This window comes from Hippocampus bargibanti, linkage group LG15, assembly GCF_051943395.1.
Source record: "Hippocampus bargibanti isolate YZ-2025 linkage group LG15, ASM5194339v1, whole genome shotgun sequence".
Lineage (NCBI taxonomy): Eukaryota > Metazoa > Chordata > Actinopteri > Syngnathiformes > Syngnathidae > Hippocampus > Hippocampus bargibanti.
Window position 1 is genome coordinate 1,010,642 of NC_142748.1, and position 14,060 is coordinate 1,024,701.

At 38.8% G+C, this 14,060-nt stretch overlaps 1 protein-coding gene across 3 annotated transcripts in view; it reads left to right on the plus strand.

The window, feature by feature from the left end:
• The window catches only part of jmjd1cb (jumonji domain containing 1Cb), a 114,302-nt gene that overhangs the window by 71,908 nt on the left and 28,334 nt on the right, over positions 1-14,060 (plus strand). For all 3 annotated transcript variants that reach the window (XM_089014797.1, XM_089014799.1, XM_089014798.1), the window contains 7 exons: positions 4,755-4,860; positions 4,962-5,086; positions 5,206-5,349; positions 7,621-7,662; positions 9,615-9,885; positions 11,080-11,619; positions 11,691-12,030. In XM_089014797.1, coding sequence (XP_088870923.1) covers positions 4,755-4,860; positions 4,962-5,086; positions 5,206-5,349; positions 7,621-7,662; positions 9,615-9,885; positions 11,080-11,619; positions 11,691-12,030 — 1,568 coding nt within the window. The remainder of the gene's footprint in view (positions 1-4,754; positions 4,861-4,961; positions 5,087-5,205; positions 5,350-7,620; positions 7,663-9,614; positions 9,886-11,079; positions 11,620-11,690; positions 12,031-14,060) is intronic.

A 14,060-nucleotide genomic window follows, 5' to 3' on the forward strand; every position in this document is an offset into this window, starting at 1 on the left:
TACCAATTAAGTTCATAAGCCAAGGTATCACTGTCATGTTAAAAATAATTAAGAATGAAAGAAAAAAATGCATCTTGGTTGTATTTTGCCCTCGACATCGTGTTTTTGTAAACAAATGATCCCAACAAATGATGATTGTCATCTTTGAAATCTCCTTCGAAAATGTTCAAGGCAAACATCAGCATATTGAACGATTGCCGGACTGCTGAACACTTTTTTTCTGAGTGATTCACACTTTTGTATAACTAACGTCTCTTGGGCTAGGCGGGCAATAGACGAGGAATCTGTATTTACACCTATTTACAGTATCTACACACAGGGTAGAGGTCCCTCTGAGCCAATCAGATTCCAGGATGATACTATGTAGTCGTCAATGGCAGAGCATCTATAATGATTTTGCATTCTGGAGACTAAAGTACGAGTTGCAGCCTACACTGTATTTTTACCTTTCATAACTTGAAATTTGTTACGGAAGAAGACGTTCCTGTTGAGACGTTTTGTAACTTAAAAATTTAGATAAAGAGACATTCGTAAGTAAGAGGTATCACAACATATATACAGTCTTGAATCCATTCATTTCTGTGTTGGGAACCGATCCGCTCCGAACCTCGCAAGGTTTGACGTGGACATGTTTCATTGTTGATGCATAAGCAACTATTTCGAGCTATTATCAACGGTGAAAACACAACTGGCCTTTTAAGTAAGGTTTTGCTTTGCTTGCTTATTTGCCCGCTATTGGGACACATTTTTTATTGGTGTTTTGCATTTGACTACAAATATCAGCTTGCATGTTTTGGGTATTTTAGATGCTATAAAACGTTTTTCTGATGTCAGTGAAGAAACAAAAAAAAATGGTGTCGGTTGTCCTTTAAGTAAGGCTTCGCTTTGCTTACTTATTTGCCCACTATTTAACCTTTTCAGCCACATCTGTTATTGCAGCGGACCGCTTATAATGTTATCATGTTACAGGGAGCAGGAAAGGGTTAAAGACACAAAAATCTTTCAGCTCAATTTCACTCTGTTTTGCAAAATCTCATTGCGCAAGCTAAAATCATCAGCAACACTGCAATTTTCTGAGTTGGGCAAACATAGACCTGGTTGCTTTCACATCCATTAGCTTACGTAATCAAGTTTGCAGCTGTTTCTGCACATGTAAAGCTTTTGTAAATTAGGCCCATTGTCTTTCAATTGCAGCTTTGTTTTTCTTGGAAGAAACACGCTGGCTGATTTTTGTTTATTTATAATTTGGCCGACGTGTTTGTAAACAGAGGCACTGGCGGATATCTCTGATTTTCAGAATAAAACAATCTCGCTCAGACTTTTACAATCATTGTTTTATTTTTGTTGATTGTTGTTTGTTTTTTAATCCGTTTCTGAGCGGTCCTGGTACCCAATGTCATCAGTACATGAATCAGTACTGGTACATGACCCAATGGGGCTGCTTTATAATTTCATCTAAAATACCCAAAACACGCAGGCTGATATTTTTAGTCAAATGCAAAACACCAATAAAAATGTGTCCCAAAACTACTTCAAAATGACCCCGGAAATGGTTTCAGAAGGTCCCACCCCCTTTGTTCATGACGTCACGCCAGCACGTCTTGCCTTGCTCTAGAATCAAAACAATGGCTTCAGATTCGGAAAAAGATGCTTTCTTGTGACTCATCCAGTTATGAATATGATTCAAATAGTTCTGAAGAGGAAAGCATACATGTTTGCAATTGATTAAAGAAGTTCTTCCGTATCAATTTGAGCCGTCAGGACTCCAATGTAGCGTCCCAGAAAATGCACAAGATGGCGCCCAAGCTCCGTTGGAAATGGGCTGATTTGTCTGTTGGGAATTTGTGTCAACTAGTATCAAATAGTAGTCTTGCTGCAACACACAACAATTGATATTTTAGTCAATGTCTTAAGTGTCCAAACACTACTTCAAATTGAACACGGAAATGGCCAGTTTCAGAAGGTCCCGCCCCCTTGTTCGTGGAGTCACGGCAAGACGTCTTGCCTTGCTCGAGAATCAAAACAATGGCTTCAGATTCGGAAAAAGATGCTTTCTTGTTACTCATCCAGTTATGAATATGATTCAAATAGTTCTGAAGAGGAAAGCATACATGTTTGCAATCGTTTAAATAATTTATTCCGGTCATTTTGATGCATCTGTAGAGAAATGTAGTGACAAACTCTTTAGTACTCACAGTACCCAAAAAAAGGCAGAAGAGGGCGACAAAGCGCTGTGTAAATTGTCTCCTGGGACGTTTTGTAAGCGAACATGAAATACGCTGTAGAAGTCTTGGCGCAACACACAACGATTCACCATCGCGTTATTTATGTGTTTTCCTTCTAATTTCGCCATCAACATCAACACGAAGTTTTCAGACCAAGCAAAGTACCGCAAAATGAGAGGTAATGCAAGGTATGTCCTTTTTTCGGTCAGGGGCGTTCCTTCAGTGACGTAGGTGAGGCCTCGTCACCAACTCAAAAACAAGACTTCCGGAATATTCAGCGCTAGTCTTAAAACGTACGATATAGCTATATGCGCTGGAATCTTTGTAGAACATGCTCAGTAAAAGTCATTTTTAGAAATTATGGACACAACTTGTCCGGAGACGTCGCTTGTCTTTAAGTTAAAAAAAAAACATAATAGTTTCCATTTACTTGACTATTGTTCCATGACTTTGGTCAGACATAGGGGTCAGACATTCAAAGTCTCCACAGTGCCCGTAATAAAACGTAACCTTGTCAGAAAATAGACTTGATTTGAAAGTTGGCCAACCAGTCCCGATGATTGATTCTTTTATTCAGGTTGGACAATTGCCAATTGACTTTGATTGACCAACCCGAATCTTGGCACAGCTTCCCTGAGCAAAGTCAATATGTCGCACCACTGAGTCTAAAACCGCTTGAACAAACTATTTTGATCCCGTTCTGACAGAGAAGGTTCATTTTGTGAAATAATTTGGGATGCACAATAATCTTCTAATGGTTTAGAATTATAAATGAATCAGACTGGGTTTGACTGTAAAAGTGCACCAAATATATGTATAGAATCCTGTCTACCACAAGGCTACATTCCACTCTGCTATTTTTAGTGTGGAAGCTTGGTTTTAATTTCGAGCTGAACAAAGATGAGTAGAAAGTAGAACAGTGCAGAGGGAGAAACACTCACTGGCGGACCAAATGAAAGCCAGACTTTGCCCAAATCTCTTCTTCCTGCCACTTGCATCCTCCCAGCGTTTTCTTGAGCACTACAGCTTTATGTTGTCATTTCAATTACCTGAAAACTGAAACATTGTTTGACAAATTTCACTTGGTTTAATGGCAATTTAACATTTCCCAGCTACTGCATGTATCTGCCTATTAGGAATCAGAAACCTCGGACTTATTAAATGCCTCACCTTATGAAATGCCTCACCCAAAAAGAGGCAGAAAATGGCCACCGAGCTGTTGTGAGGAATGAATCAGCCCGTTTCCACGGGCTGATAAATTCCTTACATGGAGCTTAGACGCCCTCTTCTGGCTCTTTCTGGTGCAACACGAGACCAAACAATCATTGACGTGATGGAAGGACTGCTACAACGTGTCTTTTTTTTCGGTCAGGGGCGTTCCTTCAGTGATGTCACGTACGGACTCGTCACCAAAAAAACAAGACTTCCGGAATGTTTAGCACGAGTCTTAAAACATAAAATATAGCTATATGCAGTGGAATCTTTGTAAAATACGCTCAGTAGAAGTCATCTGAAGCCATTTTACAAATTATGGACACAACCCGGAGACGTCGGTTGTCCTTTAAATACTTGATGTGGAACGTAGCCTTATTCTTTCGCCATCTTGAGGAATGATCCCTTGGAGGTCCTTTCTCTGCGATAATTTTATCTTTTTCTTCATCAATTGCTCCACTTACTCCCATTTTGGTTCGGGCTATTTCTGTTGTTTCCATCTTCACAACTTTTCCCTGAGTTTCATAAACAGTGATTCACCAACTTTAATGCCATGCTAAACTAACCATTGTACTTCCATTTGTCAACTATAGCTTTTAATAATATTTTCATTAAAAGCTTTAATATTTTGTTGTGGCTCACAAAACCAAATATGCACTGTATATTATACATGCAAAAATATATTTGTTTATGTCATTAAAATTGATTATGCTTGGAAGCTTAAACTCATTCACTGCTCTTCCCAAATTGAAATTGAAAAGCATGACGTGGAGCGCCATTCCTGGATTTGTTCGGGTTTTGGTTTTTGGGTGCAGATAAAATGCTGGTCAGACCACTCACATTGTTTTTCCCCTTCCACGAGGGGAAAGCATTAGCTTTGTATCAAAGTTAGTGTTTTGTTACAACTTCAGCTGGTGTTAAAATGCTATATACAGCAAATAAATATGTATTGTATTGTATTTTGTACAGCCGCCCCCATTTCAAGCTCAGATAACTCCAGACCCATATGACTTGGGAATTAACTATTTTTTCTTTGATGAAAGAAGAGGTTTCGTACGCTGCGTTGGATGTTAATGTACTCCTAAAACTCAATATTCTTTGGGTCTCTGCAATTTGAGTGAAAATGACAAAAACCCTGGCACTGGGTGGACACATTTTTGCACATCGTCTGGCAGTGAATGAGTGTAAGGCCTCCATTTTTATTCATCCCTGCCATTTAGGATCTGTGCACTTTTGAACCAATAGATGCTGTTGCAGATTTTAGACATGTCATGCATTTGTTTTTTTTCTTTTTTTGTTTGTTTGTTTATCTTTCAGGATGAGGTGGACAGTCAGAACCCAGTATTAAGAGATAATCCGCAGCTTCATGAGGAATTGAAGGGTTGGCTCAAAGACCAGAAAGTTCAGGAAATTTTTATGCAAGGTAAGATGGCAAAACTTTTGTTTGACAATATATATTTTTAAGGCAGGAAGGGTCTATATATTATTTTTATTTTCTGCGAACACACCTTTTGTCACTTTCAGGTCCCTATTCGCTGAATGGCTACCGTGTCCGTGTATACAGACAAGACTCAGCCACCCAGTGGTTTACAGGCATCATTACACATCACGACCTCTTTAGCCGAAACATGGTCGTGATGAATGATCAGGTACGCACCCATTCATCTCCAATTTTATCCCGCTTACCTCTAATTGCAATATGTGTTCCCGGTGAGGAGCCTCACCCGATATGTTTGAGCAGTCATTCAGTTCTACGTTTTCATGATAGGTGCTCGAGCCTCAGAATGTGGATCCATCCATGATTCAGATGACCTTTCTGGATGATGTGGTTCACTCTTTATTGAAAGGCGAAAACATCGGCATTACCTCCAGACGAAGGTCGCGATCCAGTCAGAACAACAATTCTGCTCATGTGAGTACCTCCCGCCTTCATCAAAGCATTTTTTTTTTAATATTAAGAATTTCCTGATGATAGAATTATATACTGTATGTATACAGTTGTGAGAAAAGAGTGCCTGAGCACATTGAAATAATAATAATAATAATAATAATAATAATAATAATAATAATAATAATAATAATTAATAATAATAATTCTTATTATACATAAAACATAACTGACAATGGAGTTAAAATTGATCATGCTTGGTCGCTGAACATTCCCAAATTTATTCGGGAATTGAAAAGCGTGAAGTGGACAAGAGAATAATAATAATAATAATAATAATAATAATTATTATTATTATTATTATTATAGTCAGTCATAATAATAATAATATTATTATTATTATTATTATTATTATTATTATTATTATTATTATGACTGACTATAATAATAATAATTATTATTATTATTAATATTATTATTAGTAGTAGTATTAGTATTATTATTCCAATGGGCTAAGGCACTCTTTTCTCACTACTAATTATTATTAGTAGTCGTAGTAGTAGTATTAGTATGAGTATTAGTTTTAGTATGAGTATTATTATTATTATTATTAATATTAAGCAGATTCTTTACTTACAGACAGTGTAGGTGTTCAATTATTATTATTATTTTTATTATTATTACAAGCCTCTCACTTCTCGGGATGTTCTGAATGAATTACTATTACTATTATTATTTTTATTACTATTAATATCTTTGCTCAAAGTGAAGGTAAAAAAAAAAAAAAACAATACACAAGAACAGGAAAACGAATAACACGCAAGCCATTTTGTTTCCACGGTTTTACTGGACACACTGTGCAAAGTCACATTGCAAGATGGAAGAAATATGGGAAACTTTAATAACTGCAAGAGCTTTTTTTGGCAGCATGAACTGAATATTTCCGTAAGTTACAGAACAGACCTACGCAATGGTCAGGGAGGAATTTTGGACCATTCCTGTCCAAAACTGTTTCAGATTAACAACGTTCTTGCCGTGTCTGATGTGAATCGCTCCTTTGAGGTTGTCGTAGTTCAAGGCGTGGTTTTATTTCTTCACAATAAAGTGTGGTTTCACTTCTCTCTATATTTGACAGTATTTTTAATAAACACACACACACACACACCCATAAAATAAAGTAAATACAATAACGTTTTTTCAGGCCTGGAATGTATAAATCGTATTTCCGTTTACTTCCTTGGATATGTTTTGGTTCACAACCAGGAAAACAGAATGAATCTGTAAACCCATTTTCCACTGTAATTCTAAAGGGTTACAGACTAAATATGAGTTGTTTCTGTGAAATCGAATGTATACTCACTGTCACATTGGCCAAAAGTGATTTCCTGCGATTGAGGATTTTTTTTAATGCTCAAAGACATTTATACCCTCACATCATTATCATTAGCACTATTATTAGTACCGTTATTACTACTATTATTACTACTAATATTATTACAGTGAGACCTCAACTTACGAACTTAATTGGTTACCAGACAGAGTGTGTAAGGCAAAAAGTGTGTATCTCAAAAAACATTTCCCATAGGAAACCATTAAAATGGGAATAATCCGTTCCCGGGTTTCCATAAAATATACTTTGCAACTAAATAAGCCTTAAAACTACACACAACATACCTTATTCTATGTATAATAAATGTGCCATTGTATTGTAATGAAAGAAATACACTGAATTGTATCATAAAGTCACTTTATTTACATTTGTGACGGTCATTTATGGCTTGATGGAATGGCGTTGGAGGTCAAAGGGAATTGCTGTTTGGAAAGAGAGGCACATTACATGAGGACTGTAATTAAAGAAATAAACTGTGCTGTAAAATAAAGTTTTATTGACCTTTTTGATGGTCGTTGATGGCTTATGGAAGGAGAGTCACCTTCCATAAGGACTGTTGCTAACTTAACCTCTGGTGCTGTTCGCTCGTGTGCTTCCGCCGAAGATCACTCTGCCAGCCGTGGTGGGTGTGTATTATGAAAATAGTGCTTATTATAAGGTTTAATTTTCATAAATGTGATGTTTGTAAGTTAAGGTGTTTGTAAGTTGAGGTCTCACTGTATTATTATTATTATTACTTGGAGGCCATGCTCCCTCCCTATCTATCCCTACCCATAAAAAGTGACTTTAACTAATTTAAAACCTGTTTGACTAAAATTGTCGCCGCTACAAATGACCAAAAATGTGACTACGTTGATTAAGTATTGCCTTTATGCTTGTGTGTCAACTTTGTTCACATGTTAAAGATGGCAGGAGGGAGACCCGGCGGGACCACTGGCAATACTCAGGTAACCCCACCAACCCACCGTCACAACTCCCATGGTCTTTTTATCCACTTCCATCTTCACACTTGGTGCGATAGTAACTTTATTAGATAGTTAGATTGTTGTCGCAGCCCGCTTTATTCTTCTATCTATAAACCCCACAGTAGATTCTTGTGGTATTTCGTTCATTAATTGTACAGTAGCTCAACTGCAGTCATAAAGTTCAATGTGGGGCGACTACTTATTATAGTAATAATAATACATTAAGCGCCTTTCAAAACTCTCAAGGTCTCTTTACAGTCACAGGATATTTTTTTCTGTGGGTGAGCAGCGGCAGCCACACGCGCCAGCGTTCACTCAACCCGGAAGTAACGCAAATAGATAGAGAGCTCGCTAGCCAATAGATATTAATAAAAAAAACATTGGAAGTGGAAAACACTGCTCACGGCTGAACAACTTTGAATTTTCATTTGCGCTACAACCGATGCTAATTTAATCAGAATGCTATTGTGGTATGTTGTTTGGAAAAGGGTTTAGAAAAAAATTATATTATGAAGAGCAACATCGTCTAATTCTATTTTTTCATTGTTTGACCCAGTAGGATTTTTTTTCATGTTAATTACTGACTTATAGAGGACAGTTTATCCTAGAAAGAATCTGTTCTCTAAATCTTTTGTCAAACGTTGCTCATTGCTATCGACGCGGATCACAAAGTGTTTGACTGTATAATGATTTCCATGCACACATAATCAGTGACATGATAATAAATACCGGTCCCTTGAAAACACACACTTGGCAGAAAGAACAGTACATTGAAACCGGACAGCATTATGACAGCAAAATTTGAGTTACAAAGGGGGTTGAGAGACTAAAACAAGGACACTTGCTGTTCTCGGACTGACTGACAGGAAGTGAAAGAAGCATATGACTTAATCACTCCCAATATCAGTGTCTGAAACTCATGACAAAAAGTTAGCGGACACCAGGGCAGACAACTCTGAAAAGTTGCCTGCCCGGCCAGAAAGTTGCCTATCCCATTTTTCACAACTTGACACACGATAAGATGACTAATCGCAAAAAAAAACATTGTTGCACAGTATAAAGCAGGGGTGTCAAAGTCGTTTTTTGCCGCGGGCCACATTGTAGTTCTGGTTTCCTCTCGAGGGCCGTTATGAATTTGGGGAACCCATTAGAATGTTTAAATCCCTTCAAATATTACATATAGAGCACACAGCAAATTAATGAATAACTCGTTTTCAAATCTGAAGTCAAGAATAATGACTTTTATTGTGGTTGACATCCAAAAATATGAAATTTTAGCAATCATCATGGAATTTAACAAGTTTGATTTGCTTTCGCGGGCCGAATAAAATGATGTAGCGGGCCGGATTTGGCCCGCGGGCCTTGACTTTGACACCTGTGGTATAAAGGATTTTTTTTTAATTAAGGAAGTACCTACCACAAATGCTCCCTTGCTTAATTTATGGTAAATATCACTTGCCGAAGATTGTGCTCCAGTTGTCGTCATGGTGCACAATGCAATGTTTGCGTTACGTTGCCTGCTAAAAGCCACGTGGACTCCTCTTTCTCAGCGCCTTTCAAACCTCTCAAGTACACTTTACAGTCACGGTATAGTCCGAAGCACAAAACAGGCTTCTGATTGGCTGCCGTGCCGAGGATGCAAATTTCCAAATGAATTTGCATACTCGGCACGGTATATATATATATATTTTTTTTATTTTTTTTTTTACTTTTTTTTTAATGTATTTTTTTTATATTTATTTATTTATGTATTTATTTTGGCTCGCAAAATGTTCAGAGTGTCCCCAATCTAGTGCCCGAAGACAGCTGGGATGGGCTCCAGCGACCTTTGTGAGGATAAGCAAATTGAAAAATGAATGGATGGATGATACATTTTTGTTATGTCCAGGTGCTATTTTTGCTAATGACGGATGTCTCCCGCGTTTCGTTTACAGAGTCACTATACGCGAGCCCAAGCAAACAGCCCCCGTCCAATGATGACATCATCAGGCCTCAATCTGAAAGGTTCCCAAGGCGCACTGACCTCCCAGCAGCAGAGTCAATCACTGCAAAGCCAGCAAACATCCAGCCAATCGCATCATTCGCCCAACGGCAACGCGCGGGATCAGAGAGAACAACGCAACTCTCGCTCATCCCGGAGAAAAGGATCAGATAGCAGTGTTGCCGAAGAGGACCGGGACAGGAGAGAAGAAGCTGTCTGCAAAGGTGACGCTCTCCCTCTGCCCAGATTCTTTTTGCCTTTCTGATGTCTCCAAGTCGGTGGCGTCAAATTCCTTTTTTTGCCGCAAGCCACATTGCAGTTACGCTTTCCTCTCGACGGCCGTTATACATTTGGGGAAGCCATTAGAATGTTGAATTCCCTCCCCATATTACACAAGGAGCCCATAACTAATTGATGAATGACTAGTTGTGACATTTGCAGTCAAAAAAATAATGAGTGTTATTTGTGGTTTACATACGACAATTTGAAAACTTCAGCAAGCGTCACGGCCCTTGACATGCTTGATTTTGCTTTCGCGGCCCAAAATGAACGATTCCTCATCTCACGTCGGTTGCCTATCAAATTAACATTGAATATACCTCGCTAGCTAGCAAGCCAACTCTATCTATTCATATCAGCCACCCTTCGAGCCTCATGAAATACAGTGATACCTCAGCTTATGAACTTAATTGCTCCCCAGAAAGTGTGTGAAACATTTATTTACCATAAGAAATCATTACAACCGAGAATAATCCGTTCCCAGGTCCCCATAAAACATAATTTTCTCCTAAATATGCCTTAAAAGGACACAAAATATACCTTAGTTTATGTATAGTAAATGTATATGTAATAAATGTTTATGTATAATAAATGATTGTAATTAAAGAAATAAACTGTACTTTATAATAAAGTATTTTTATTTACCTTTGCGATGGTCATTGATGTAGTTGGCTCTTGATATCCGAGTGAAGTTCTCACTCACACTGTCCCCTGCTAGCTGCTTTTCGTTAATCCAAATCAACAGACATTTTTCAACCTCTTCTATTGCCTGAGACCGTTGCTTAGACAACACAGAAACACCCTTAGCCACACGTAGCAATGGTCGACTTAGCGTACTTGTACTCGGACGCTAAGTCACACAAACGCACACCACATTCGTGTTTTTTAATGATCTCCTTCTTCTGCTCGACCGTAATTTTCTTTTGTCTCCTGTTCGGCTTAACACGAGCCTGTGGTGGGGTCTTTTTCGGATCCATAATAGCAAAAGTACTCCACTTGATAACAAACCACGTCTGCGCCCAAAGAAAGTTTTGAGTTTGACACCTGTGGAAAAAAAAGTGACCAAATCAGAGACATACCGACCGAGAAAGGTGCTATGATATGACTTTGAATCTCTCTCTTTTTTTATATGCCTCCAGACTCTAAGTCAAAGGCCAAGCAGGCAGTAAACAAACGGAGGAAAGGTGAGGATGATGAGAAGAAGGTGGGTCTAAAGAGACCGAAGACAGACATGACGTCTGACTTCTCCGAGAGCAGCGACTCTGAAAACCCGCACAAGAGGATGGCCCATTCGTCGTGCTCCTCATCCTCATCCTCCTCGTCATCCTCTTCCTCCTCTTCGTCTTCCTCGTCCTCCTCAGAGCCAAACTCTGAGAATGAATTCAAGACTCGCGGCGGTGAGGTGAAAACAAGCGCTTCAAAAACGGAGGAGGATGAAAAGACACCAACGCCGGCTGGCAAAAGAAACGAATCCTCATCTGGCGTCGGTTGCCCGTCCGCTTGGGCGGAGCTCCAGTCGACGGAGGACGGCCAAAAGACTGTGAAGGAAACGAGCAAAACGATCACAAAAGAGGAGGAGGAATTGGTGGCGGTGACGCAGATCACGCAATCTCCACGGCAACACATGTCTGACACTATCCAGGCGACTATTATAGAGAGTAGCAAGAACACTGTGAAAGGTAATTTGCACTACTATCTCATATTGATCAGTTGTATCATCCTTTTTTTTTCTCTTTCTTTCTGTTTTTAGTCTCCTCCTCTCGGTGTCAGACGCCTTCCTTATCCCACCTCCACGGCGGCGTGATTGACATCACAGACGATGCGCAGGCCACCGTGCATCAAGAGAGTTCAGAGGCGGTGTCAGCTCTGCTTGCCTCGCAGAAGGCAGAGTCCACCGCCCTTTCACCTTACCTCACCTTGCACCCCTCCCCCGTCTCCTCGCCTCCTGTCCCACCTTCGCCTTCGCCCTCGGAAGGTGGCCGAAGGACAGAAATGGACCCTGCTGTGCAGCAGGCTTTAATTGGAGGTGGCGTGACAGCAGGCAGGAGCTTCAATAACAAGATAGAGTTTTCTTCTTCTGAGGTTATCAGGTAAGAACACAAAGGATTTTTTATTTTTTTTTACCTTTTAAAATGACCTATTACTGTATTTTTTGGATTATACTCCGGATTATAGGTCGCACCAGCCAAAAAATGCATAATTAAGAAGAAAAAAAACATATAGGTCGCACTGGAGGATAAGTCGCATTTTTGGGGAATATGTATTTGATAAAATCCAACACCAAACAACATACATGTCATCTTGAAAAGCAATTTAAAATAAATTAATTACATTCAAATAAAATAGAGAACATCAGGCTCCGTTTCATTTCTTTTTTTTTTTTCAACATAACACCGCAGCTCTCGCTCTACGCAACTCCGATGGACACACCTCCTTTTTGCTAACCCAGAACAGTCTTTTACAAGAGTTAACTCTCGCATAAAAAACATGCTAACAAGTTTACCAAAATATTAGGTTTTACTCCAAATCACCAAATTCAAGGAAATCTTTATCCTCGGTGTCACTTTTAAATAACTCCCCCAACTCGGCAGGTAGACAAGGCGCCACTTCCTCTTCTCTGCGCTCTTGCGCTTTAATGTGAAAATAACATGTGAAATGATATGCAGTAATAAAAAAAAAAAAAGCCGACCAAACTATGAAAAAAAACTGCGATTTATAATCCGAAAAATACGGTATGTTAATTTCTCCCCCATTTTAGCTACAATATATTGAAGTATGCAGTGATACCTCGCTACTTCGCAGTTCACTTATCGCGGCTTCAGTGTATCGCAGATTTTTTTTCATGGCGTGCAAACAAAGTAAAAGAAACCGCACTGCAAACAAAGCAGAATAAAATCAAACACACTGGCTTTGAAGAGTTCTTAGAGTTGTTCTCTATTCTCCCAAAAAAAGAATGACAAAAAAAAAAAAGAGAGTGCCAACAACTACCGATAACAATGTTCTTCTCTCGGAAGAAAGACTCCTTCTGTAAAAAAAGACGCTACAGCGCAACGGAGTCAGGACGAATAAGCGTAGCAGCAAAATATTGTTTTACAACACCGTTCTTTAAACTATTAAAAAAGAGCTTTTATTTTTTTGTTTCATTCTGCAGTATGTACAGTTTTGCATTGTAAAATAAAATTAAAAAAATACACTGTACAGTGAGACCTCAACTTACGAACTTAATTGGTTCCCAGACAGAGTGTGTAAGGCGAAAAGTGTGTATCTCAAAAAGAAATTTCCCAAAGGAAACCATTCAAATGGGAATAATCCGTTCCCGGGTTTCCATAAAATATCCTTTTCAACTAAATAAGCTTTAAAACTACACACAACATACCTTATTCTATGTATAATAAATGTGCTATTGTATTACAATGAAAGAAATACACTGCATTGTATCATAAAGTCACTTTATTTACATTTGTGATGGTCATTGATGGCTTGATGGAATGGCGTTGGAGGCCGAAGGTCAAAGGGAATTGCTGTTTGGAAAGAGAGGCGCATTACATGACGACTGTAATTAAAGAAATAAACTGTGCTGTAAAATAAAGTTTTATTGACCTTTTTGATGGTCGTTGATGGCTTATGGAAGGAGAGTCACCTTCCATAAGGACTGTTGCTAACTTAACCTCAGGTGCTGTTCGGTCGTGTGCTTCCCCCGAAGATCACTCCGCCAGCCGTGGTGGGTGTGTATTATGAAAATAGTGCTTATTATAAGGTTTAATTTTCAGAAATTTGACGTTTGTAAGACAAAAAGTTTGTAAGTTGAGGTGTTTGTAAGTTGAGGTCTCACTGTACTTCGCGGATTTCACCTATCGCAGGCTATTTTTGGAACGCATCTCCCACGAAACATTTCTGTCAAACGATGGTGGTTTTATTTGTCGTCACTTCAAATGGGTGTGCAGTAACCGTGCTTCCAGTTGTATTTGTCCTACTGACGCTTAGAATAACTAAGCTACAAATGACATATTCCAAGGGTGACTGACATGTAACACAAAGCACTGTATTTTTAAATAAGAGATTATTATTATTTTTTGGCATTCGGACTGCTGTCGTAGCTCGGACTAGCAAACCATGATAT